Below are 25,907 nucleotides of genomic sequence, written 5' to 3' on the forward strand. Positions count from 1 at the left end.
AACAGACAAAAAGGTAGGAAAAATGATTTTATTTTCAATTTAGTGATCAAAATGTACTATGGCCCCCTTTTACTAAACCGTGATAGTGGTTTTTAGCACAGGGAGCCTATGAACGTCTGGAGCTGCGAGGGGCATTCAGCGCAGCTCCCTGCGCTAAAAACCGCTATGACGGTTTAGTAAAAGGGGAGGGGGTATATTTGGCTATTTTTGTATAGCTGTTACTGAGGTGACATTGCATATTTTAAAGTCATCTGCCTTGACCTCTGAACCCCCCCCCCCCCCCGAATACAAATGATAATTAACATTTTCTCTGCATACATTGTGCTTTGTGCTTTTTTAAAAATTTATTGTTGGTAGATCATTTTGACTTGGTCATTTTAAAAGTAGCTCACAAGCCAAAAAAGTGTGGACACCCCTGACTTAGGGTATCTGATTTAGAAAACTACCTTATGATGATAATTTTAAAAGAGCTCTAATCACACAAGCATAAGAAAACCACACTAGATGTGTTTCCTGGGTCTCCACTCATCCTAATACCCCATCATCTAATAGAAGACTTGGTAACAAGCAGCATGCAAAAAAAAAGGTGCCAATGGCTACTCTTTCTTTACCATAAAACAGTCTCTGTCCTCCTGATCTTTCTTATGTGGCCTACGTGAGCCCACTGTTCAAGTAACAGCATCCTGGAAGCAAATAAAGACCAGGATGGCCAGGGTTTCATCTGTCTCTATTCAGGTTCCCCCATTCCCCAATACTCTCTCCTTTTCATTTATTTCTGAGTGGAAATCTCTCTACTTCTGTTCCACCCTCTTCTCATATAGGGAATATCCCACACCTTTCTGAATTCCTTCCGCATTTTCATCCTCACCACCTCCCATGGAAGAGCATTCCAGGCTTGCACCACCCTCTCGGTGAAAAAAATAATTCCCAACTCTGCTTTTCAAGGTGCACATAACACGTAACGCAGCGAATGTTGGCAGATAAAGACCTGCACACTCAATCCAGTCAGAATTGTATCTGGCACTCTCTATACAGTAGGTATGCGTCCCTGTGTTCTTTCCACCTACGTGGGCACGCTGAAAAGTTCTCAGCCCAACCAAGACGAGAATGATGCGGCGCCATGAAACGTACAAGTTATTCCACACTTTGACACTTTTTGTTTCATTTCATGTCACTGAAATGAAGTGTGGTCAAGAATAAGTGTGGAATAGCTTGTACGTTTCATGGCTCCGTATCATTCTCTTCTTGGTTGGGCTGAGAACTTTTCAGCTGTACCTCCTAGTGTGATGTCATAAAGTCTCATTCCACCAATGCCTAAGAGGCAACCTCATCGGTGATGTCACAATGGCTTGGTTTCCCTATACTTGTGCCCATTTACTAGATGCATCTGCCTCACTGAAATGAAAAGTGTCAAGAAAAGTGTGGAATAACTTGTTAGTTCATGGCTCCACATCATTCTCTTTTTGGTTGGGCTGAGAACTTTTCAGCAGCTCCTCGTATTGTCTGTGCAGCCGGCTGAGCATGAACACAACAGTGTGCATTTGCTGCAGATCTTAAACACATGTTTTCTTCCTTCCTAGACTTAAAGGTACTCAACTTAAAGGTCTCCTTTTCATGGGGGTCAAACAAAGGCATGTGAACTATGGCATCCATGCATGCTTCAAGCTGCAAAGAAGGGAAGAGGGGTAAAATTTTTATTAGGGACTTTGTACCTGGGGAAGTAACTGAAAGCTGCAGTCATTGGGACAAGGAAGAATATTAATAAGCTTTTTACTTCTTGCACGGTTACAAAGCTTGAAAATTTAGCTACAAAGTAAGCTCCTAAACTCTGTATAGTGCTTTGTGCACCTAACTGCAGGATAGAAATTAGAGAATGACACGGTGACAAAATTCATCACTGTCCCCGCGGATAACCGCAGGAAACCATCTTCATGTCATTCTTTAAGGAAAGAGGGAAGAATCAGAGTATGAAAGGCCACAACCACTGACCCGCAAGCTTTGCTTTGAAGAATGCTGGTGTAGAAGGACTGAGGTTGAAACAGACAATACAGAATGACAGTCTCTGGTATCCAGAGCAGATATTGTGATGTCATAATGCCTCATTCCACCAGTGCCTAAGAGCCAATCATATCAGTGATGTCACAATGGCTTCATTATCCTTGGCTCACATAAGAATCAGAGTATGAATGGCCACAACCACTGACCCGCAAGCTTTGCTTTGAAGAATGCTGGTGTAGAAGGACTGAGGTTGAAACAGACAATACAGAATGACAGTCTCTGGTATCCAGAGCAGATATTGTGATGTCATAATGCCTCATTCCACCAGAGCCTAAGAGCCAATCACATCAGTGATGTCACAATGGCTTCATTATCCTTGGCTCACATAAGAATCAGAGTATGAATGGCCACAACCACTGACCCGCAAGCTTTGCTTTGAAGAATGCTGGTATAGAAGGACCGAGGTTGAAATAGAAAATGACATGGGATTATTTCCTGTGGTTATCTGCAGGGACGGGAACGGTGATGAATTTTGTCACCGTGTCATTCTCTATACCACACCTACTGGGTTATACCAGCCCTGCTGATTTGGTTAAATGGCTGTTGAGTACCTGGTTGGGGGGCGAGGAAGCTGACTTTTGGGTATGTGCTGGCCTGTTCTGAAACCTATTCTGGGGGTAACCCTAACAAGTTAGGTTTTCAGGATTATTGCAGTTGACTGCAGAAACCTAAGAACAGGTTTTCAGGATAGCCACTATTAATATACCTGAGGTAGATTTGCATACCAAGGAGACAGTGTATGCAAATTGATCTCAGGACAGGTTTGGGAATCTATAGCTTAGAGAGCAGTAGGACAGGCTCTGGATCACAAGGCCCAGGTCAATCCCCTTCCCCCTTCCTTTGGCTGCCACTACTGTGCCTCCAGACTCACAGCAATAGTGGAGCAAATGCCTGCAAAAGGCACAGAAGAGGCAGAAGAAAGGAGGGAGAGAGGTTTGAAGAGAAGTGTTAGACTGGGGTAAGGGAGAGAGGAAGGGAGGGCAGTGGGAGGAGAGTGCCGATTTATAGGCTGAAAGGAGGCAGCAGAAATCCTAACCCTGGCCCTACAAACTAGTGGTGTACCATGGCAACAAAAAACCCCCACAGTGAACATTTCTCGGTGTCAGGTCAAAAGCGCGCCGGGACAAAGGCGCGCCCAGACAATTGATTGCAGCGCGGAGGCATGCGCCGCTCTAAATTACTGTTTTTAGGGCTCCGACGGGGGGATGTGAGGGGGGTAACCCCCCCACTTTACTTAATAGACATCGCGCCGCGTTGTGGTGGTGTTGTGGGGGGTTTGGGGGTTGTAACCCCCTACATTTTACTGAAAACTTCACTTTTTCCCTGTTTTTAGGGAAAAAGTTAAGTTTACAGTAAAATGTGGAGGGTTACAACCCCCCAAACCCCCCATAACGCCGGCGCCATGTCTATTAAGTAAAGTGGGGGGTTCCCCCCCACGCCTCCCCATTGGAGCCCTAAAAACAGTAATTTAGAGCGGCGCGCGCCTCTGCGCTGCGCTCAATTGTCCGGGCACGCCTTTGTCTTTCGCGCCGTTGTCTATGAACCCATTTTTCATCTCAGCAGGTGTGAAGCCCTATTTTGCAAAGAACACGGGTGTCAGAATCAAGACGTCCACGTTGGGACATGCACAGTGCTAGCAGTATTTAAAAAGGATCTGCCGGCTATAGAGCCTGTTTTAAAAATACATGCAGCAATGCATATGTATTTGCTGGCATGTGTGGCAGAGGCAGCTATTTTACAAAGATAACATGTTGAAAAAGAAAAGTGGCTAGACCCAGCAACTTCCACGATCTTGCAACTTATACATCTATAACATAGAGCATGTGTGAGTGTAAGTGCCACCAATTACCATATTTTTCGCTCCATAAAGACACACTTCCCCCCCCCCCCAAAAAAAAAAAAAAAAAAAGTGTGTGGAAGTGTCTGTGCATCTTATTGAGTGAATATTAACTTTTTAAATCTTGGTGGTCCAGCAGTGTATCGGCAGGAGCGAGTTTTCCATGTTCCTGCCTGGGCCCGCGCTACTCCCTGAATGGCTGCTGTCGGTTCTCGCGGGACTCACGAGAACTGACGGCAGCCATACAGAGAGTGGCGCGGGCCCAGGCAAGAGTGCGGAAAGTTCGCTCCTGCCGATACACCGCTGGAGCACCAGGATTTAAAAAGGTACGGGGGTGGTAGGTAAAAAACATGGAAATACAACAATGTGCATTCTTAGACGGGGGTGGGGGTTAAAAACATGGAAATACTACAATGAGGGGGAGGGAGTGGGTCAGGGTACACCATTTAGTTCAGAATTTTTTTTTCTTGGTTTTTCCTCCTCTATACCTATACCACGTCTTATAGAGCAAAAAAATGGGAAGTAGCGAGACTGCAATTTTAGTGTGGTTTATTTTAGAAGTGGACAAAAACTACATGAAATAAGCACTATAACAGCAGACATGATCTCTTTCCTGCACAAAAATGCATTTCCTCTGCGAAATGGGGAATCCTGCCTAAGGCACACACACCCCTTGAAGTCTCTACTTTCTACTTGGTTTGTATTTCCAAATATAAGTAGGGGTTTTCTGAATTGTTTTTACAGAGGTATGCAATATATGCATATATATGACAGACAGTATTTCCATGTGAAAAATTGTAAAATAGGCCTTCTAAAATAACACTGTGAGGTAGCAAACAAAGGCTGTTTTCTCCATGACAGTATCTTGCAAACTTTTTCCAAGTCCCAGTACACTAAATTCTGGGCATGCACAGATGTTGACATGATGATGTCACGTGCATGTGTGATGTCATCACATCAACGTCTGCGCAGAGGCCCTCCAGATGGGGCCCTGAGCTTGCTAAATGTGAAATTAAGTTTCAAGTTTATTAAAATTTTGATTAAACGCTGATCATAAATTCTAATTACTATGCCGGGGGGAAGGGGAGGGGGGCGCGATGAGGAGGAGAGGTGCTGAAGCTGGCTACCTGCATGATGAAGGCCTCAAAAGGAAGGCGCAGACAAGACTGCTTGACATCAAGCAGCCCTTAATTAATACTCACTCATCAATGAGCTCTTCTGGGAGTTTGCCCTACTAGCTTCTCAGCTATTGGAGAGGGTAAAAATACCATTCTCCCCCTCCTCCCTTCCCTGGGCACCCTCCATTCCATCACGTCCCCTCACCCCTCTCCTTCCTTCCTATCCCTTCCTTTTGCACTCTCTCCATCCTTTATGGCTTTCCTTTCCCATTCTAGACACCTTCAGTCTGAGAATGTGCAGTTCCCTCTAGGCCAGTCAGAGCCAGGCCTATCTCTTCTATCCTGCTCAGGTCATATCAAAGTTCTGCAGGGATGAATGCAACCGTGCTTGTAGGCCGCTTCTATTTACATGATCACAGAGCCAAAAAATAATCCTCCTCCCAAGCTCTTTGAGGCCAATTAAAATCTGCACTGGATCTGGAGACACTTCATTCTACCTGCACCGCGCTTCCCTACCAGTTTTGATGCATCACGAGAATGAAATGTAAATGTCTCAGAACCGAGCACCAGCGCCAAGTTCCTGCTCTCCTAGATAAATATCAGCTCCTTTTGTATTTACCCTAAATCCAGCATTACAGGTGCCATAAGATCTTAAAAAGTGCAAGCAGCCAAATCCACACCCCTCCCTCACAACTTTACTAATGTTATGTGTTGTCTGTGGAAAGTAAATACACTTCTCCCTCCATATTCGCTGTGATAGGGGATTAACAGAACCGCAAACACAGAAAAACCGCAAATAACTTTTTCATATGTTATTCGCTGTTTTCTATTAAAACCCATCATGAATATAGTGAAACTGCGAATAACATGGTGGGAGGCCTGGTCTGTTCCTGAAGGAGAGGCAAAACACGGTGAAGAAAGTGCTGGGAATCAGCCATTTTCTCTGTAAACGCTTGGAATAAGCGATTTCTCTATGCAAGCTGATGTAATTTGGGGGGAGGAGCCAGCAAGCTAAAAAACCGTGAATAATCAAAGCTACGAATGCTGAAACCGCGAATACGGAGGGAGAAGTGTACTGCTAGAGCTCTCTCTCACTGGCTGCTGTAACACGTTAACATATGCAATTTAATCACATTATTCACAAAGGGACACAAAAGTGAGTTTGAATTTTTTTTTATAAAGCCACATAGGGTCTTAGAACCTCTCTCTAAAAGTGTACAATCAATTTAGCAAAAATGCATCTCTACGCCAAAAGGCAGAAATGTGGGTTTATGTATACCATAAACCAGTATATTTGAATATAAACTGAGATTTGGTGGGGGGCCCCCTCCCAAAAAAAATGGCACATGTATGGGGGTAACAGTTTATATTCAAGTCCTATCTAGCTACTCCGGGCCTCCAGTACTCCTGGTGGTCCAGTGGTTCAGGGAGTCGGAGTTACTGATCGATCCCTCTCTCCTCCCCTCATGGTAACTTTGCTTCTTAACTAACTAACCAGTCTGCCCCCTCCCCTCTCGGTCCCCCTGCAGGCCTACCTTAGGTCCCTAGTGGTCCAGTGGTGAGGCGCAGCAGGAGCGATCCTTCTACGCTCTTGCCCGGCAGTCTCCATAGTAAAAAAAAAAAAATGGCTGTTGCGAGTTCCCACGGCAACCTTCGCGAGACTGTCGAGTAACCTAGTAATTAGGCCATTTCCCATTTCATTCTCTCCAAAGGCCAAGAATGCCAAAGGATACTGTGGAGGCAGTGGTCTATTCTACAGGCCTTCATTTATTCAAATCCTCCAGTCTTTTGTATTATCTGCTCTCACAATGTGGCACACGAGTCCAATTCTGCTTCTTTATTATTGGGCTGGATTAGCTGAGGTAGGTGAACAGTGCAAGGGATGCAATGCCAAGTCACAAGATGCTTTTGGGTCACCTGCCTGTGCTTACACAGCCACACCCACTAGTCACGCTGACACCAGGACACTTCTGCTCTGCTGAACATTTCACATTCAAAAAACCAAACCCTAAACAATTAAGCAACTGGTGTGCTAGAGGGGGATTGCTGATATACCAATGGCTTCTTGTATACTAACACATCTCAGCTTCTTCTAAGTGATTAGGGCATGGAAATTAACTGTCTGGTGGCTTGATGGCTCTGCTTTGCATGGTTCCCTCCCTCTTCCCAAGTTTAATCCTCAATTTCAGTATTCTGAGAAGCTGGCATTTGCAGCCCAGTGGGTGGAGCAAGTCGTTGGCATTCCTTAGGTTGACATCTATTGGCTGGATTTAGATCCCTGAGGTGTAGGGCTCCAAACAGAGCCTTGATGCAGTAACAGCACTAGGCCAAGGGCTTTGCAACAGCCAGACTAGGCATGTCAGAGGAAAAACAGGGAAAGAATCCCCAGATAACTATGAATGAAAGCTTGTGGCACCAAATACCAGCTGTGCTTCAGACAGTTGCAAGTACAAAGGATTTTTAAAAACATTAAAATAGAAGGATAGCTTTGCACCAGAATAAAGGGCTAGGGAGTGTACGAGAAACATTAGACAACTCCTCCCTGCAGCTTAAAATGCAAACAAAATGTGTTAATGAGAGAATATGTTAAGATATTTTTGTATTTCTCTTTTTAAATAATTGAAAAGAATCTCTTATGCCACATTCAACTATTTTTCTCCCATTGTGCTGCAAATATCTCATAGATCTTCCCAGAAATCCTTTACCAGGTTCAACAGTTCCTATCTGTTTCTGAGAACTGGAGGACTTTAATAGGAGGATGTCCACTCTTCACAGAGCTGAATCTTTGGGCAAAGCAAAGCATCTCTGAGGGGGGGGGGCCAATTAAATCACCAAAACTTCAAAAGAAGCGCCAACAGTACGTGGCTAGAAAGTCTGAGGTGGAGAGAGGTTATGCAGGTATTGACAAAGCAGTCCAAACCTAGATTTAGCCCACTGTATGCATGCAAATATCCTATTGATTTTCCTAAGTCAGAACTACAAATCCATGTGTGCAAAAGGAACAAAAACAGTATTGGATCAGCCAATTGGGATGACGTGGTGATCTATGTCAACAGATGATACCCCCCCATACACACACATAGCTTAAAACTGGGGCTCTTTTCCCTGGAAAAGCGGAGGCTTAGAGGGAACATAATAGAAACTTACAAGATCATGAAAGGCATAGAGAAAGTGGAGAGGGACTGATTCTTCAACTTTTGAAGACTACAAGAACGAGAGGGCATTCAGATAAATTAAGAGAAGACAGATTCAGAACCAATGCTAAGAAGTTTTTCTTCACCCAGAGGGTGGTGGACACCTGGAATGCGCTTCCAGAGGGTGTGATAGGACAGAGTACGATATTGGGGTTCAAGAAAGGATTGGATGATTTCCAGAAGGAAAAGGGGATTGAAGGGTATAGATAGAGGATTAATATGCAGGTCCTGGACCTGATGGGCCGCCGCGTGAACGGACTGCTGGGACATAATGGACCTCTGGTCTGACCCAGCAGACACTGCTTATGTTCTTATGTATGTGGGTAGACGGGATTTTAAACCACATAAAAACATGCAAAGTGACATTGATTTTATTTAACACCATGAACCGCAAGGTAATGGCGGAATAAAAGTCACTAATGTAATGTTTAGAGAATTTTACATGTAAAATCTTTATGTAAAATTATTTTTGAGACTTTATTAGTATTTTTAGCAGTTTATAGATATTCTGGTTTTATATTATTTCATTATGACTGTATGTATATTCATTGGTAATTTTATTTATTTTTGTAGTATTGGTTTGCCCCTGAAGTGTGTCAGGCACATTTTAAATTTTGCTACTAATAAAATATTTGTTCTCTTGTACCAATCAAGTCTACTTCCACATTTTCCTTCCTACTGGACCTAGCAGATCACCTGCCAGTTTGCTTTTTGGGACCCTCAGAAATAACTCTCCACATGATCATTATCTTTTCATGTTAGGCTTTATTGCCCATTTTTGCTCTACTAGAAACCCCTAAATGGATTTAAATGGCAATGTGTTAAAACAAAAAAAACTGAACAGCGAATCCTGGTTGGAAAATGACCCATACGCTCAGGGCAACCGAACTACAAATGCTAATATGAAGACAGAGGAGCAGCCCAGATGATCAGTCTATCATCTGTTTATTTTGACAGTTATTTTCTTGGACCTCTTGTTAGCTATATGCTCAGGGGCAATGGAACACAGTTTTGGATGACAAAGCCAAACAAAGCAGCCTCCAGCCCTACCTCCAAGTTCTCCAATAGCTGATGTTCTGTTGGTCAAAAGATTGGTCTCAGTGGCCCAGCCCATTCTCCTGCCATTCATATGCTTTATGACACTACCACGTATTCTATCTGCCTTGGAAGTGACCAGCAAAGTCACTGCTAATTATCTGGGTCAAACATTCAACTCATTAATTCCTTCTCTGTATTAAGATCATGTGTTGGGCAGGTTTTTTTTCTGCTACCCTTCTCTGTGCGTCATATTCTTCTGAAGATGGGCAGAAAATAACAACAATGTAATGTAGTTATGCTCTTTGAATCGTGTTAGCTGAGGGGGAGGAGGAACTATACTCCATGCCCACAACCTTTTTCTGCCTGAAAAGGTCCACGTGGGGTGGGGTCAGGCGAGGTGAGGGCGCCCTTTGTTGCAGGAGGCAGGGGGTAGCTCCGTCTCCCTGTAGCACAGAGACTGAGAATGAAGAAACCCCTTTTCTGAAATCTTGCACATTTGGGGGGGGGGTGGGGTGGGGGGGTGGGGGAGAGTTTGCTTTCACCACTGAGAAGGGAAAGATGGGAAAACTGTCAGTAGCAAATGCAGACAGGGTACAACAAAGATGAGCATACAGAAAGGAAGACAATGGGAAAGGACACATGGATTCATTATATTAGAAGACTGCTTGGATTCCCTGCGCGAATCAGACCATTTAGTCAACCCTTCTACACCACCTGCCCCCCAAAAATAACACATTGTGGAGGATTCAATACCGCCATTAACCTTCAACCATACAGAGCAGCTTGTGAACAAAACAGGCTACTTCTTTACTTTGAAATGCGCAAACGGTGGCATAGTTAGTAGGATTACATTTAGTGGGATTTTGGGGCTAGATTCACTAAGCCCACCAATCAACGCCTGACCACTTTGCGACCTGATTCACTAACTTCATGGCCAATCATCCAATCCGATCATGCAAATGAGGGGAAACGGCATGTAAAGTAGGCAGGCAGCGATTCGCTAAGCAAAAACTTGAACACCGACTGGGCTGGCCGATCAACAAACAAGCGACTGCTGGGGACCAGTCGCTCACATCGTTTCTGACTGCATCTAATCTAATCTAATCTAATCCTTAGGTTTGTATACCACATCATCTCCACGTTCGTAGAGCTCGACGCGGTTTAAAGTAGGAGAAATAGGAAGGAACTACAACAGAGGGTTAGAGGTAGAAGTGTGAAGAAAATTTACAGGACTTGGGATGCCAAGATATAAGAGTTTCCTTGAGTCCTAAATTGGAGGGAGACTTACATTTTTTGAGAAAAGCCAGGTTTTCAGATGTTTGCAGAAAACTTGGAGAGAGCTCAAGTTCCGAAAAGGGGAGGTAAGGTTGTTCCAGAGCTCAGTGATTTTGAAGTGGAGGGAGGTCCCTAGTTTTCCTGTGTGGGAAATGCCTTTTAGCGAGGGGAAGGATAGTTTTAATTTGTGGGAGGATCCGGTGGTTTTAGGGTTTGAGGAATTCCAAGAAAGAGGGATAAAGGGAGGGAGGATACCATATAGGATTTTGAAAGTTAAACAGGCGCATTTATAGTGGACCCTGGCCCGACTTTCCTGATGTCTGCCCCAATCGCCACCTTGCTTCTGCCCCAATCGCCGCCCTGCTTCTGCCCTGACTCTCCTGGCCTTCCCCCGCAGTTTTAACCCATGGGTTTATCACGGACTTGCTATAAAAAGTAAAAAGTAAAGTAAAAAAAAAAAGGTCGCTTCTCTGTAAGTATGCGCAGACCATCTACAGATGGTCTGCGCATGCGTCGGGATCGCTATTCAGCAATCCATGCAGTCGTTTGGGGGTGTGATTCCAAGCATCCTAATTTGCATGAGGATGCTACGTGAATCAGCCCCCCTGCCCACGGATCGGATCCGATCCGTGAGCTTAGTGAATCTAGCCCTAAGTTTCAGATTAACAATGGGAGCAAAAAGAACAGATTCCATCACCTGCTTCTATATCTATTACACTGGTTGCCAACAGACATCTGTTTCAGCTTCAAGTTACTGGTGTTCATGTTTAAGAGATTGGCATTAGGTGACCCGATTTATCTCTAGTCCTCGCTAACAAGATCTGTGGCAAAGAAAGCCCCTTTGCTTAGGAAAGTGGACTAGTGCCATCGGAAGTTAAGGTGGAAAATATAAGGGATACTGCTCTTATCAAACATGTCTGTGGAATACTCGCTCATCTCTCTTATCCTGAGAAAGTATATGCTATTTTAAGCTTCACACCTTTTTCAGAAGAGTCTTCCTCAACTGTGAGCTGGGGAAAGTAAGTAGGAGAGGGGGGACGTGCATAGAAAAAAATGAATACGAGTATGCGATTTCAGAATATATTTGATTGTAAACTGCTTCAATGCTTACATGGTGTGAAGACATCCCCATTCTAGAAAATAGGGATGGGTGGGGGTGGGGTGGGGAGGAATCCTCATTGACTGCTCTGATTTTTATTGGCACAGGATTGCCATTTTTAAAAAGAATTCTGTCACTATATCCTCTTGTAAAGGATGTTAAGAAGCAACTGTGTTTGTAGCATTCAGCCCAGGTCCCACATCTCTTAGGGATGACAGATCACATTGGCATGCCCTGAAGAATGAGGAGCTGTGCGAGCAGCTGCTTGGCAGCAAAGTTAGAACTTCTCTTGACCCCATTAGCCAGCAGCTAGCAAAAAAAAAAAAGCCAGGAGAAGATAAGGGAAACTGAGACCATTCTCACAGAGACCTCTCGCTCATCCCTATCATAATACTATGGCGTTTATCAGATCCTGGCAGAAAACAAATGATTTGACAGGCACCCAGAATGAAAACAAAACATTTGGGAAGGACGTGTACACTAGAGAATGACACGGTGACAAAATTCATCACCGTTCCCGTCCCCACGGATAACCGCGGGAAATAATCCCATGCCATTTTCTAGTGTCTATTTCAACCTCAGTCCTTCTACACCAGCATTCTTCAAAGCAAAGCTTGAGGGTCAGTGGTTGTGGCCATTCATACTCTGATTCTTATGTGAGCCAAGGATAATGAAGCCATTGTGACATCACTGATGTGATTGGCTCTTAGGCACTGGTGGAATGAGGCATTATGACATCACAATATCTGCTCTACATACCAGAGACTGTCATTCTGTAGTGTCTATCTCAACTTCAATCCTTCTATACCAGCATTCTTCAAAGCAAAGCTTGAGGGTCAGTGGTTGTGGCCATTCATACTCTGACCATTCTCTCCTCCCTCTCTCCTTAAAGAATGACAGGAAGATGGTTTCCCACGGTTATCCGCAGGGACGGGAACGGTGATGAATTTTGTCACCGTGTCATTCTCTAGTGTACACATTATTTCATTACAAATAGGGCCTGCATTTTTTTTGTGTTCAACGTCAACTGGGGACTTCTTGGAACTATAAGAATCTCTCAAGTCTCTGAACTAGCTTTCATTTATAATGAGGCCATACTTTGGTTTTTCTTGTGTTGAAGTTTTTTCTTTTTGCGATACAGATTGAATCGGACATTTTGAGAAGTGTGAAGTTTTTTGCAGAATACAATGAGTGTTAATAGTATTCTCTAATTTCTTTTGAGCACCTAGTTTTCCCTTCAAATAAGTTTGTTTTTTGATGTGTTATTAAAATTAAGCAATGACTGAAATTTAAGATTCTCAGTTGAGTGTTTTGGAGGGGAATGCAACCAGGGCAAATTTCCCAAGCCACAGTGGGAATCAAACCTGGCCAAAGTTAAGGAAAGAGCATAACCTTATAGCAGGGTTTGGAGCCATTTCCCAATTTTCTGCCCTGGGTCCCGGCACGTCCAACACTGGCCCTCCTTATAGCTGATTAGATTTTCTGAGATAACAAGTCTTAACACTCCATGACTGCAAGTAACACTCACTGGGCAAGCTTGGTTTTATATCTGAAGCCCTCCAAAGAAATCCAGGAAAGTTTTGTGAAGGCAGTATTTTATAGTACAAAATTATTCCACATTTCCAGATGTGGAATAATTTCTACTTTAGCTCAAAAGCAGTTTACATTTTTTTCAGGTATGGCAAATACCTGCCCCAGAAAACTTATGATGGGAATATCTGAAACAAAATGAGATAAGATGACTCACCTAAGCACACACTGTCAGTGGGAGAATACAGGTTCCCCTTGTTTGCACCCTATGCCCCAATACAGAATATGTATCAGGATATACCTATTTAATTCTTTAGAATTCCCCTGATACTCTGTAGATGTTCTCCCAAAAGAAAGCAAGAGGATTTGAAAATTGAAGAGGTAAATTCAAGAAACGGATAAGTATGTTTTGTAACAAAGATTTATTGTACTTCACAATTATTCTAGAACTTTATTATCTTTAATAAAAACATATGATATTTTTAAATTAATTGCCTTTATGAAGAGATTCACCTAAAGCACCACCTTAATCGACATACATGAAGTAAAATAGAGCAGCCTACCAGAAGCCATTGCAACCAAAAGACCAGCCTAACTGAAATTAGATCGGGGTGGACCACCACGTCTTCAAGGACCACAACCCTCTCAAGTTTTCAAAATTTCCACAATCAATATGCCATTTACGTATGATGAAAGTAGTGCATGCAAATAAATCTTATGCGTTATTCATTATGAAAATTTTCTAAACTTGACAAGGCAACCTCTGAATTAGATCCTTCCAGCCACCAAACCTGAGGCCTGGTGCATCCTTAAAGCCCCTCATCCTGCATATAGTGGCTTCTCAGCCCTCTCCTGGAGATACACCTCAACAGCTGGGTTTTCAGTTACTACAATGAATTATATATAAGAGATTTACATTCGGTGGATCTTTGACATATGCAAATGTCTCATGCATATTTATTAAGATAATCCAGAAAACCCAACTGACTAGATGCGTCTCCAGAAGGGGGTTGAAAAGAATGCTGCTAGACCATGAACCTTTTCTAATAATCTGTGCAGGGCATGCTAAAGTGTGTCTCAATGTGCCCTCATACACCTTATGTTTCCAACCACAAAGCAAACCCTATAAAGTAATACCATAGGGCAAAAGACAGCTGCGAGCCAACCAGAATAGACAAGACAAAAACAATCAATTTCTCATACTTCAAAGTTAATACAGGTTTAGTAAGAACCTGAACAACAACAACAAAAAAATCACAAACGCTCTCTCCCAGTGAGAACAGGATGGAGTCTATTCAGCTATCAACACTTACAGCTGGTACCCACATACAGGTCCAAATCCAGCATGTTTTGACCCACAGATCAGATCAGAGCCAGCTGTAGAAAAGGCAATGTAAAGTGAATAAGCTGGACAAATGCTACCTAAAATTAACTTGCACTCTGTATCCTACCACTGTGCAGAATTAACGACTTTGCGACAGGTGGATTTTACAAGCCATTGGGTACCTGCTATCTTGATGTTCATGTGGTTGTCTAACAGGAGGTTTTCTGCCTTCAGGTCTCGGTGGACAATTTTCCGGCTGTGACAGTACTCTACTGCAGAAAGGATCTGCCAGAACTTTCGTCTTGCCTCTGGTTCGCTCAGCCGCCCATGATTTGCCAGGTAATCTGTTGAGAGTCATGACAGGTTGCAAACAATAAACTAAAAAGAAAGGAATTGCATAAAGTTTATATCCTTTTGTTTAGTTACTTTGCAGTCTTAATAGGCTGTGGTTAGAAAGTAGCCTTACATAGGTTTTTCCCACACACTAAAGCCATTTTTACCTCAGCTGGAAATCAGCTGATGTCTCATGTTCCCAATTAATGGTCATATGCTAATATTGCCATTAGCAAACGGCCATTAACAAAAATTAGCGTGTGAGCCTTTATGCCACCTATTTTGTAGGCAGTAAGACCTGGATTCTCCAACCGGTACTGATTTTTTTAGGTGCCGGCAGGCGCCCAAATAACATTTTTAACTCAGTTTCAAGGCGGCTATTGGAGCAGAATCACATCTACATAAGTGCTTTGGGCTGCCTAATGCCACTAAGGGTGTGGCTATAAAGGAGCGATTCATGGCAAAGATAGACCTACAATTCTGATATCTATCTTTCACGGAGGCGCGATTCTCTATAGCGTGCCATCGCATGACTGACATGCGATTGGCGACCTCTTTTGAGTTCACCACTGATGTCGGCACCCTACAGAGAATCCGGACCTAAGGGCTTGCACTAATTCCATATCAGTTAGCAGGTGGTAATATGGCGGTGCTAAATGACTTGCGCCATCAGGCCCACTTTCTACTTCCGTTAATGCCCCCTCTGAGAAATATATAGGATTTTTTTTCTTAGCATGTGGTTTACATTCACATATTGGGATTTTACCATAGGACATGTCAGTGCATCCTGTGATAAGCAGGGCTATTGAGTCAGTACACAAAAACTTCAACTCAGACTCTTTTATCTATATAGGTGTTGTACTATATGCAAGGAGTAGCTTCTTTGGATTTTGGTTTAATTTATATTTATTGTTTTTGGTCAGCTATTATGGATTTGGCATTTGTGTTGTGCGTGTGTGACTGAGGTATTCCGTTAGAAAAATCATGCTATGCAGCATCCTATATAATAAAAGGTTAGTGGCGCATGCGCTTTTAAAAAAGCGTGATTACTGCGGCCGTGGTGTGTAATCCGTGGCCGTGTTCCATTTTAGAACCCGGCCAATGATCACTCTGGCCACGCCCCTCCTCCCGCCCTCACCAACCCGAAGGAAGCTCAGCAGACCACCCGCCCTCACCTCACCAAGCTGGAAACCATACCTCCCGCCCTAGCTCACCGCTGCTGTCGCTGCCGTTGATCCTCCTCTTCGGGCCAGCCTGCGATTGTGGCCGGCTTTGGCAGGCCTCGCGGGCCCCTTTCCGGCCTCGGTGGCACGTTCCCTCTGACGCACGGGATCGCGTCGGGGGGAGCGTGCTTCCGGGTTGGGGAGCGGCCTGCGAAGTTCGCTGGGGCTGGCCACCACGATCGCGGCCTGCTTTGAAGAGGAGCAGACCAGGTAAGCAGGGGGATTAATTCAGGGGGCCAGAGGGAGAGAGAAAGGGGCCATGGAGAGATAGGGAGAGGGAAAGGGGGCTGCTTTGGGGAGGGAGGTGTGCTGGGGACAGACAGTTTTACTCTGGGGGGAAGACAGAAGGGCCCATGTAGAGACAGGTAGAAGGAAAGGGGGCTGCTTTGGGGGAGGGGTGTGCTAGGGTGAGACAGAAGGGGCCATGGAGTGATAGGGAGAGGGAAAAGGGGCTGCTTTGGGGGAGGGGTATGCTGGGGGGAGACAGAAGGGGCCATGGAGAGATAGAGAAAGGGGGCTGCTTTGGGTGGGAGGTGTGTGCTGGGGGCAGACAGCTTTTCTTGGGGGGGGGGGGAGACAGAAGGACATAGACAGCAGCCAAGGAGAGAGAGATAAAGAAACACAGACAGACAGACACACTATTCTAGCACCCTGTAACGGGCTTAAAGATTAGTTTTGTAATAATTTGGCTTGTTCTGTTGTCTCGATAGTGGAGGGGATATTTGTGAGGGGAGGGGAGACAGGGGTTTTGTTGACCCTTGTTCTGTATTAATTTATAAAATGACAGTTGCACAGAATATTTTTTCTTTTTATACTTTAAAATGATTTCAATATAAAATATCTATTTGACGCTTGTGCAGATGGTATCAGATCGAGTTCGTGGGGATGGGGACAAACTATGGCCTAGTGTCATTCTATAGGTGTCACTTTCACTAATATAAATATCAAAAAATATATTACATTTTGTAATCAAAGAACTTTATATCAAAATTTATTCTAAAAGCAAAACATATCCTGAAAAAAATGGGTTAATCATATTATCATCTTTGAAATAAGAAATTTAAGCATTATAATGTTTTGCATGACAAACAATTTAACTCTAATTGGAAGTCGGATTTGGAGTCGGCGCATTTTCACCGACAGTCCTGGTGGTATGCCCTTTTAAGCTGTGATAAGTGTGCACTAATGCTTACCAAAGTCTAGCAAAGAACCCTTTAGTTTATTTGCAAGTTGAAGATTTGGGTGAGCAGTCTTTCCATTTTTCAAGTTTCAAGTTTATTAGGATTTTATATACCGCCTATCAAGGTTATCTAAGCGGTTTTTACAATCAGGTACTCAAGCATTTTCCCTCTCTGTCCCGGTGGGCTCACAATCTATCTAACGTACCTGGGGCTATGGAGGATTAAGTGACTTGCCCAGGGTCACAAGGAGCAGCGCAGGGTTTGAACCCACAACCCCAGGGTGCTGAGGCTGTAGATCCAACTACTGCGCCACACACTCCTCCAATTTTGTATTTTTTAGTGGCATTTGTACTTTGTTCTACTTATGTACAGTGCTGACTAAATATAGGTTAAATTTTTTTTTAATTTGCACACAAATAAGAGCTATGCCATTTGCTTAACAATGAAACAAAGAATCTTCCAATTTTTGCTTATTCACAGTTGAATTTTAGTCTGTCCCCAGTGAAATGGAGCAAAGCACTTTAGATCTCTTCTCAAAAGTTCACCCTGCTGTTTGTTTGTGGCTTTAGCCCCTATGCAAGTCATTTTTATTCCATTTTTCATCTTCTCAATCCTCTTAGTAGTTACGAAATGGTAGTAGATCAACACTCAACCCTTCTACAAGGTCACCACAGGTTCAGAGAAAGAATTATGTTGCTAGGATGCTGTAACTCTTCTGCAAAGCTACTGATCTTTTATGGCAGCGATATTCTAGAAACATTCTCTTTGAATAAAGTTGTGCAAAAAAAAAATAAATAAATAAATAAATAAAATCCTTGAAAAAAAATGAATTGTTTTCAGCTATAACAAAGGAAAAAGAAACAGATTTTGTTAAAATTTATGTTAGTAAAGTGTAACTTATTACACAGTATAGGATCATGACAACTAAGGGTGAGCAAGACGATAATGTGTTGTGATGACTGCAACTGCAAGATTCTCTTCTTCTGCCGGTGGGACGGGGGGAGCGTAATTAGCACAATGGACTTCTATTCCAGCACAGAAAACATATCTGCTTTGCTTTTGTCTCTCCCTAGCTTGAGGTACAAACAGTGACACATGAAAATGATTTCGGAAGCTCTGGAAGATATTTTCCCTTTTGTTTAAGGTTTCCACTAGACATAAGTCAACCCAAAAGACTCATCTCATCCTTCCCCCTAGTCAATGCCTTGCCTGGACTTCTAATTCCACCTTCTTGAAAAAAGACAGAATTGTAAGTCAATGCATGTTATTGAGGGTGGAAAGTTAGATCTAAGACACAGCCATGCATTTTCACTCGGTTGATGGATGCTGCACTTTTCTAGAACATTCTCTGAGAGTCCTCAAACGGAAAGGTAAAAACATTTCAACAGTAACCTCTTGAAACTACCCTCCCCCTCCGATGCCATGCATACTCTGAACACCATCATTAACCTTCACTTCTCTTGCTAATGTCTGGCCTTGCATTAGTGCACACCAAGAGGTGATAAATGAGACCTCGTTAGCCTGCACACACAAAGCAGAAAATCTACAGAGCGTAGAGGATGACGCAGACATCTGTTGGCATTTGGCTGCGATTCCTGCATTACGACTGCGGGGGGGAGGGGGGAATTTAGCAGCCTGAGAAACCTACATACACCCTGGTGATTGTTAGATACACGCACTGCTAAGCACTTGTCTTTGGCAGTAATTTGGATAAACAGAATTTTTATTTAATGTTAAAAAATAAAAAAGTAGGACCAACGCAGTTTAAGTTTAAAGATGGGTTTTGTAGGCGGTAATGCAGGAAAGGAGCTGCACACCCAGACTACCAGGATCATCAACAGTTATCTGAAAAGTTACCACACTGCATCGGAGAACAGACAGAAGTAAAGATAGAGAGCTTGGCCACGCTGAGGGGAAAACTGCATAGCTAAAACTCATGCGGTTTACTTAAATATTAAGGACAGGGAATGGGACTTGATATATCGCCTTTGAGGGTTACAATCTAAGAGGCTTACATATTATATACACGTACAGTCAAACCTTGAATAACAAGTAACGTGGCTTACGAGTGTTTCATCGCAAGAAGAGGAACTCTGACAGTCACCACAGGTCTCATCTAGGGCAGTCTCCTTGGAGCAGCCGTTCAGGGTGGCGGCTGGAGCGCGGGCAGTGTGTCGTGGGGAGGATTGCATGGGGGAGACCATCGCAGAGGAGGAGATGTGGGCATCCTGGAACTATCAGCCAGGCCTCTTCCCTGGAGAGGTCTTTTCTCTGGGAGCGTCATTGTTCCTCCAGAACTGACTAGCTCCACTTCATCACCGAAGCTGAAACCGTGGATTGAAGACATTGTTTTATTTTTCTTTTTTTCCAGTTTATGAATTATTCTTAATCTTATTCATCGTTTTTGTTTTGTTCTATTTCTATCATTTAAATTTCTCCAGAATTATTTTGTACAACGGTTCCTCCTTCTGCATCTATTCCTTTCTCTCCTCTCCTCTACCTTCCAAAGTACTAAGTTTAATACAATCTTGTTAGAATGTTTATTTTCTTATTTTTCCTCTATCTCTACTTTTCACTTCTTTATTACTCTCTAGGTACTTTAGTTAGATTGTGAGCCTTCGGGACAGTAAGGGAATTTCTAAGTACCTTTCTTACTTATAATTTTAATGTATATTTTCTGTAAACCGCTTAGAACTTAACGGATGTAGCGGTATATAAGAAATAAATTACATTACATTACATGAGTAAAACATTTGATTAAATTTTAACTCGATAAATAAGCGTTGTCTTACAGTACGAGCACGTATACGCGCGTCACGTCATCAGAACCCACAGCTGAAGGGCGCACATCTTACGCCGAGCGCGGCTGAACGTAATAGAAGCGTCACGCCCAATTTACCCATAGCTCAAGCGCTCACAGCATACAGTATTTTGGAACGAATCATCCGAGTTTCCGTTAATTCCTATGGGGAAATTCGCTTTGATATTCGAGTGCTTTGGATTACGAGCATGCTTCCGGAACGAATTATGCTTGCAAACCAAGGTTTGACTATACTTACTTCTATTTGTACCTGGGGTAATGAAGCGTTAAGTCAGTGGTCCCCAACCCTGTCCTGGACGACCACCAGGCCAATCGGGTTTTCAGGCTAGCCATAATAAATATGCATGAAGCAGATTTTCATGCCTGTCACTTCCATCATATGCAAATCTCTCTCATGCATATTCATTGGCCTGGTGGTCCTCCAGGACAGGGTTGGGGACCACTGTGTTAAGTGACTTGCCCAGGGTCACAAGGAGTTGCAGCGGGAATTGAACCTGGGTTCTCAGGCTGCTGCACGAACCATTAGGCTACTCCTCCAATCCAGCACTTAAGATATTTTTGGGATGGGGGAAAAGGGGGAATGCAATAAATATAGCCTTCCCTTTGCTTGTGGAAACTATTGCCCTGTTTGGTCAGTTCTGGATGAATGGTTCCAGGTGGCTGTTCATAACTGACCAATCTGCTTATGCTTTTATTAATTATTTTAAGTAACTTGATTAAGATTCTTTTGAAAAATATATCTGAAACTATTTGAAGACATCATATAGACTTATGAAAATTTTGGTTACAAGATCTTTCTGAGCCATCTATATAGGCTCTGAAGATAGCCATCGAGGTCCATATTTAAGAAAAAAGAATTTTCAATATTCTCTCATGAAGAAATGTTTATTAATAGGTTTGCTTTAGCATTTCTTCACTTAAAATTGTGTGCCGCAGGAGAGTTGAACGTTTTATTATTTTTAGTGCATTTTATTCAAATATATTTTCACATTTTATAAGGTAAAACTGGTGCTTTTTGTCACAGATTCCATGTGCACATTGCACTTCGTAATAGAATGACTGCGCCAACAGCAAACACCTTAGAAAATCTGAAACAGGTACAGTTGTCCTCACGTCACGGGCGCCTTTATACCGACAGATATGAGGCTTGTCCCGAGCTCATTCTGGTTCTGGGCTCTGTCAGAAATCACTATTTGGGCAACAAAGGAAATTAAAAAATGCTGAATGGGAGCCCACTTCTACATCACTTTGATTTTTAGGATCAACTCTTCAAAGCCCAGAATTACACACTCGACATTATGAAATGGGATTTGGATACGTGATTTATTTTATTTAAAAAGATTTACATCCTGTATTATCTGGAACTCTAGGCAAAAGTACATAGTTGCATAACATGCAAACACACACAAAACCCCAAAACATTAAAGTAAGTGTTAATTAAAAATATAACACTAAAGTGAAATAAATACATAAAACCACAAGCACACAATAGTCACCAAGCTTTCACACTACCTGTAAAGTAGCACATGTCACATCCAAAACAATAATTTGTCTCAAAATAACTTACAAATGAAAAACTACCTACCTATATCCAAATCTGAAGCAGAAAGGGCCTGATTTTCTTTAGGACATCGATCGCGGCACATGCCTATGATGTGGCCACCGATCACATGTCAATCACTCATTGGTGTCCTAAAGAGAATCACATCTACATTGCTGAACAGATGCCTGCATTTTGCAGGCCTCCATTTAAGATGTCTGTCTCATGCCTACAGAGACGCATAGGGACACTTAAGCACACCCAAGGCCGTTTCCGGGCAAAGCAACGTCCACACCCCGCATTGGGCGTGCAAAATCGACCCTATGCACCTCTGGAAAAGTGCTACGGATACCTACAATATAAACGTCCTTCCTCAAACAATTTTTTTTTTTAAACATACATCCCAATTGGCTGCCAGATGGCGTTAGGACACCTGTCGCTGCCTGCAACTGGGACGCGTGTTTCAAGAATCAGGTTCAAAAGGCCTGCTTAAAAAAAGGGAAGTCTTTAGCTGCTTCCTGAAAGTCAAGGTCATCAATGATGGTACTGAATGCAGAGCCAAATAATCCTCATTGACCTTAGCCGTCACTATGGCCCGGGTTCTAGAAATGGCACCGTTATTGGTGGCCGCCTAAGGGAGAGACTGTATGTCAATCGCACAACGGCACCATTTACAGAATCATGACTACGTGAAAGTTAGGCGCCTGAAATGCACGCCAGGGTTTTAAAGGTCTATATTTCCAGTGCCCTCCTTTCATGAGAGTCACGCCTACGTTTTTTCATCGGCACAGCTAATTAGTGCGCTGATTAAACCAATTAAGTCAGACAGCAGTAGGGCGCAATTCTAAAAACTGTGCCCTATCTCCTCATAACTTACTTCTAATCACTAGTTTTGTCATGAACATACCCTTTTGCCTAATCTCAGCCTGATCACATACTCTCTGAGACCTTGGAGGGATTCACAATGCGCCTTGTGCCTCAATCTACCCAGCTGTGACGAGGAACGAGACGATGTAGAGACCATTTATCCATATCTCTGAGATCTCAGGAACAGTGGGAGCTGCGCTACAGACAACCTGTTCCTTTAATAGATACATACAAAATATTTTCAAACATGCTTTTCATTAAGCCATAAAGAGCTCCAGGCCAAGGCTTGGCTCACTCCATTACCAGCTCTTGGGTGGTTAAAGGTATTTGGTACCTTGGTTACAGCCCTCCTGAGTCATAACCACATTCATCACAAAGCCCTACCCACGCTGCCTCACAACTACCCAAAAAAGGGACAACCTGTCAGTCTGAAAGAAGTTATTCTCTATGGTACCATATATACTCGAATATAAACAGAGATTTTGGGGCCCAAAAATTGGACCCAAAATAGAGGTCTCTGTTTATATTCATGCCAGCACCCAGCGCCCACCTGCCCTTTTTGCAGACCTCAGCCAGGCCGCCAGGCTCTGCACACTGTCCCCACTCCCTGCCCTGTCCATTGTACCTCCTCTCTGCCGATATCCTGCATGCCAACACTCCTTCTGTATGACCCGCATACCTGGAATCCCAAGTGGTCCAGAGGTGTAGCAGTCAGGAACGAGCTTTCTGCGGTCCTGCCCCACTGCTAAGCCGGTCGCTGCCGTGAGTTCTGGTGATTCAGCTATACTAAGCAGGAGCAAACTTTGGGCACTGCTTCTTGGCACTGAGCGGCTTCCTGAATGGCTTCTGCAAATACGGCTTCCTGAATGGCTCCTGCAAATTCTCACGAGACTCGCCAAAGCCATGCAGGAAGCCTCTGAGTGCCGAGCAGCAGCACCCAAAGCACGCTCCTGCTCGGTACAGCTGAACTGCCAGAACTTGCAGCAGCAACTGGATCAGCAGCAGAGCAGGAGCGCGGAAAGCTTGCTCCTGCCCACTACAGCTCTGGACCACCAGGGATTCCAGGTACGCAGGTCATACAGAAGGAGCGGCGGCATGCAGGATATTGGCAGAGAAGAAGTACAATGGACAGGGCAGGGAGGTGGGGGGGACGACGACAGGGTGGCGAGCCTGGCAGGGAGGGAAGGGGGCTGGGTGCAGAGCCTGACAGGGCAGGGCACTTGACTATTAAGCCCCTCCATCTTATATTCGAGTCAACCATTTTTCCTTCTTTGGGGGAGAAAATGGGGGTCTCGACTAATATTTGAGTATATACGGTATTTTGCTCAGAGTAACACCTGAATGTGTAGGCCTCCCCAAGCCCTCATTTCCCTGGAGATGTACAGTATGGGAAGCATTTACCTGCCTATTCCACATGTCGAAAAGGAGAGGCTGGGACAGCTCCACCCCACCACATAAAAAACATTCATACAGCTCATCAACAGCCTTCAATACATGAGGAGAGGCAGAACTGAAAAAAGAAAATGGAAACAGGAATGTGGAGTTGGTACACCAACTCAGACTTCTACTGTATCTGAATTCAAGAAAGCTTGGGACAAGCACGTTGGATCTCTTAGGGAGAAGAGCAGATAGTGGATGGGCAGATTGGATGGGCCATTTGGTCTTTATTTGACATCATGTTTCTCTGTTTATTTGATTAATTACAGAAACATAGGATAGTTCTTTAGATACAAAATTTAGAACCAAGAGACCACAAAATATATTAGAAGTTTGAACAAAGGACCTGAACAAACATTAACTATTTAGCTATATAATTTAACATATTATAATGTTGTAGGTTTTAATTTTGAAGCTCGAGTCAGTACATTTTTACCGACTCCGACCCCACCCAAAATTGCTTCTAACACCAACTCTGACTCCACAGCATAGGAAACAAAGCACAAACACTCTTGCCATTTAAGAATGAAAAGGCTCCTGCGTCTCTGATATGATTTTCATTTTGGCTTCCATTTTAATGGTTTTGAAACACCATCTAAACCAGGGGTGTCAAAGTCCCTCGTCGAGAGCCGCAATCCAGTCAGATTTTCAGGATTTCCCCCATGAATATGCATGAGATCTAATTGCGTGCACTGCTTTCACTGTATGCTAATAGATCTCATGCATATTCATGTGGGAAATCCTGAAAACCCGACTGGATTGCGGCCCTCGAGGAGGAACTTTGACATCCCTGCTTCAGAAGGAAATCCTTTACAGCAGGGATCTCAAAGTCCCTTCTTGAGGGCCGCAATCCAGTCGGGGTTTCCCTAATGAATATGCATGAGATCTATTTGCATGCACTGCTTTCAATGCATATTCATTGGGGAAATCCTGAAATCCCGACTGGATTGCAGCCCTCAAGGAGGGACTTTGAGATCCCTGCAAGTTGTAAAAAAAAGTTGAAAGTCTCCCTAGTGTGATGATCCTGCACATCCTGCAGGTTTATTCGTTTATACCTAAGTGGACTACAAAAACGAACATAAGAACATAAGCAGTGCCTCCGCCGGGTCAGACCATAGGTCCATCCTGCCCGGCAGTCCGCTCCCGCGGCGGCCCAAACAGGTCACGACCTGTCTGAATCACCAGAAGGGGCTCCCTTGCCACCTTGGATTCTCATTGAAGTCCTATCTTCCCATCGCAGTCCTAATCTTTAATGGTTGGAACGACCTCCTTGTTGAGGTGGTGGACACATAGAACATCTGAATTCAAGACAGGAGGGACGGTTAGGCCATATGGGCTTTTCCTGTCTTCATTATTCTCCGTTTCTATTTTTCTAAATAGAAACGACCATTAAAAAATACAAATAATTCATACAAAATAAAAACATATCATTCCTCTCTGCCTGTCCCTGTGATCACTCCTGTCACTTTTTTTCTCATACACTTAAAACCAAAAATACTCACCCGATATTCAGGACGTTGCTATCAAAATATTTAATGGCACTTAATCCATAAATTCAGTGCCACTATCCATATAGGTAGCACTGCCGAATTGTACTGGGTGGCCAGTACACTAGACATATATTTATTTGCCACTAAGGGGTACCTCTACTAAAGATATTAAGCCTTAATGCATGCTTTGCATGCATAAAAATGCTTATCACAAAGTGTGTTAAAACATTTTGTATTAACTTGCTAATCATGTGGGCTTTGATCCTATAAAAGGCACCTAGACTGGCACTGCCTAGCCGATTTCTGTGAAGAACCTAAATTTTTAAAAAATTGGCTTAAATGGCATGCTAATTGAAGATATAGCCACAAAATACAGATACAGTAGAAACCCAATTGTAATAGAAAAAAACTTCTACGATGGTTGGATATCATTTGTCAACAGATGGAATAAAGACAAGTGCAGGTTCAATATAAATGTCAACGGAGGAAAAAGCCTCAGACAAGGGCCCTCCCACCTCCACAATGGTGGAATAGCGGTGGTA

At 43.4% G+C, this 25,907-nt stretch overlaps 1 protein-coding gene across 1 annotated transcript in view; it reads right to left on the bottom strand.

Moving 5' to 3' along the window:
- Positions 1-25,907, bottom strand: part of SIK2 (salt inducible kinase 2) — a 160,990-nt gene that overhangs the window by 73,194 nt on the left and 61,889 nt on the right. Inside the window, exon 4 of the mRNA XM_033918190.1 lies at positions 14,656-14,817. Coding sequence (XP_033774081.1) covers positions 14,656-14,817 — 162 coding nt within the window. The remainder of the gene's footprint in view (positions 1-14,655; positions 14,818-25,907) is intronic.

Source organism: Geotrypetes seraphini, chromosome 13, assembly GCF_902459505.1.
Source record: "Geotrypetes seraphini chromosome 13, aGeoSer1.1, whole genome shotgun sequence".
Taxonomy (NCBI): Eukaryota; Metazoa; Chordata; class Amphibia; order Gymnophiona; family Dermophiidae; genus Geotrypetes; species Geotrypetes seraphini.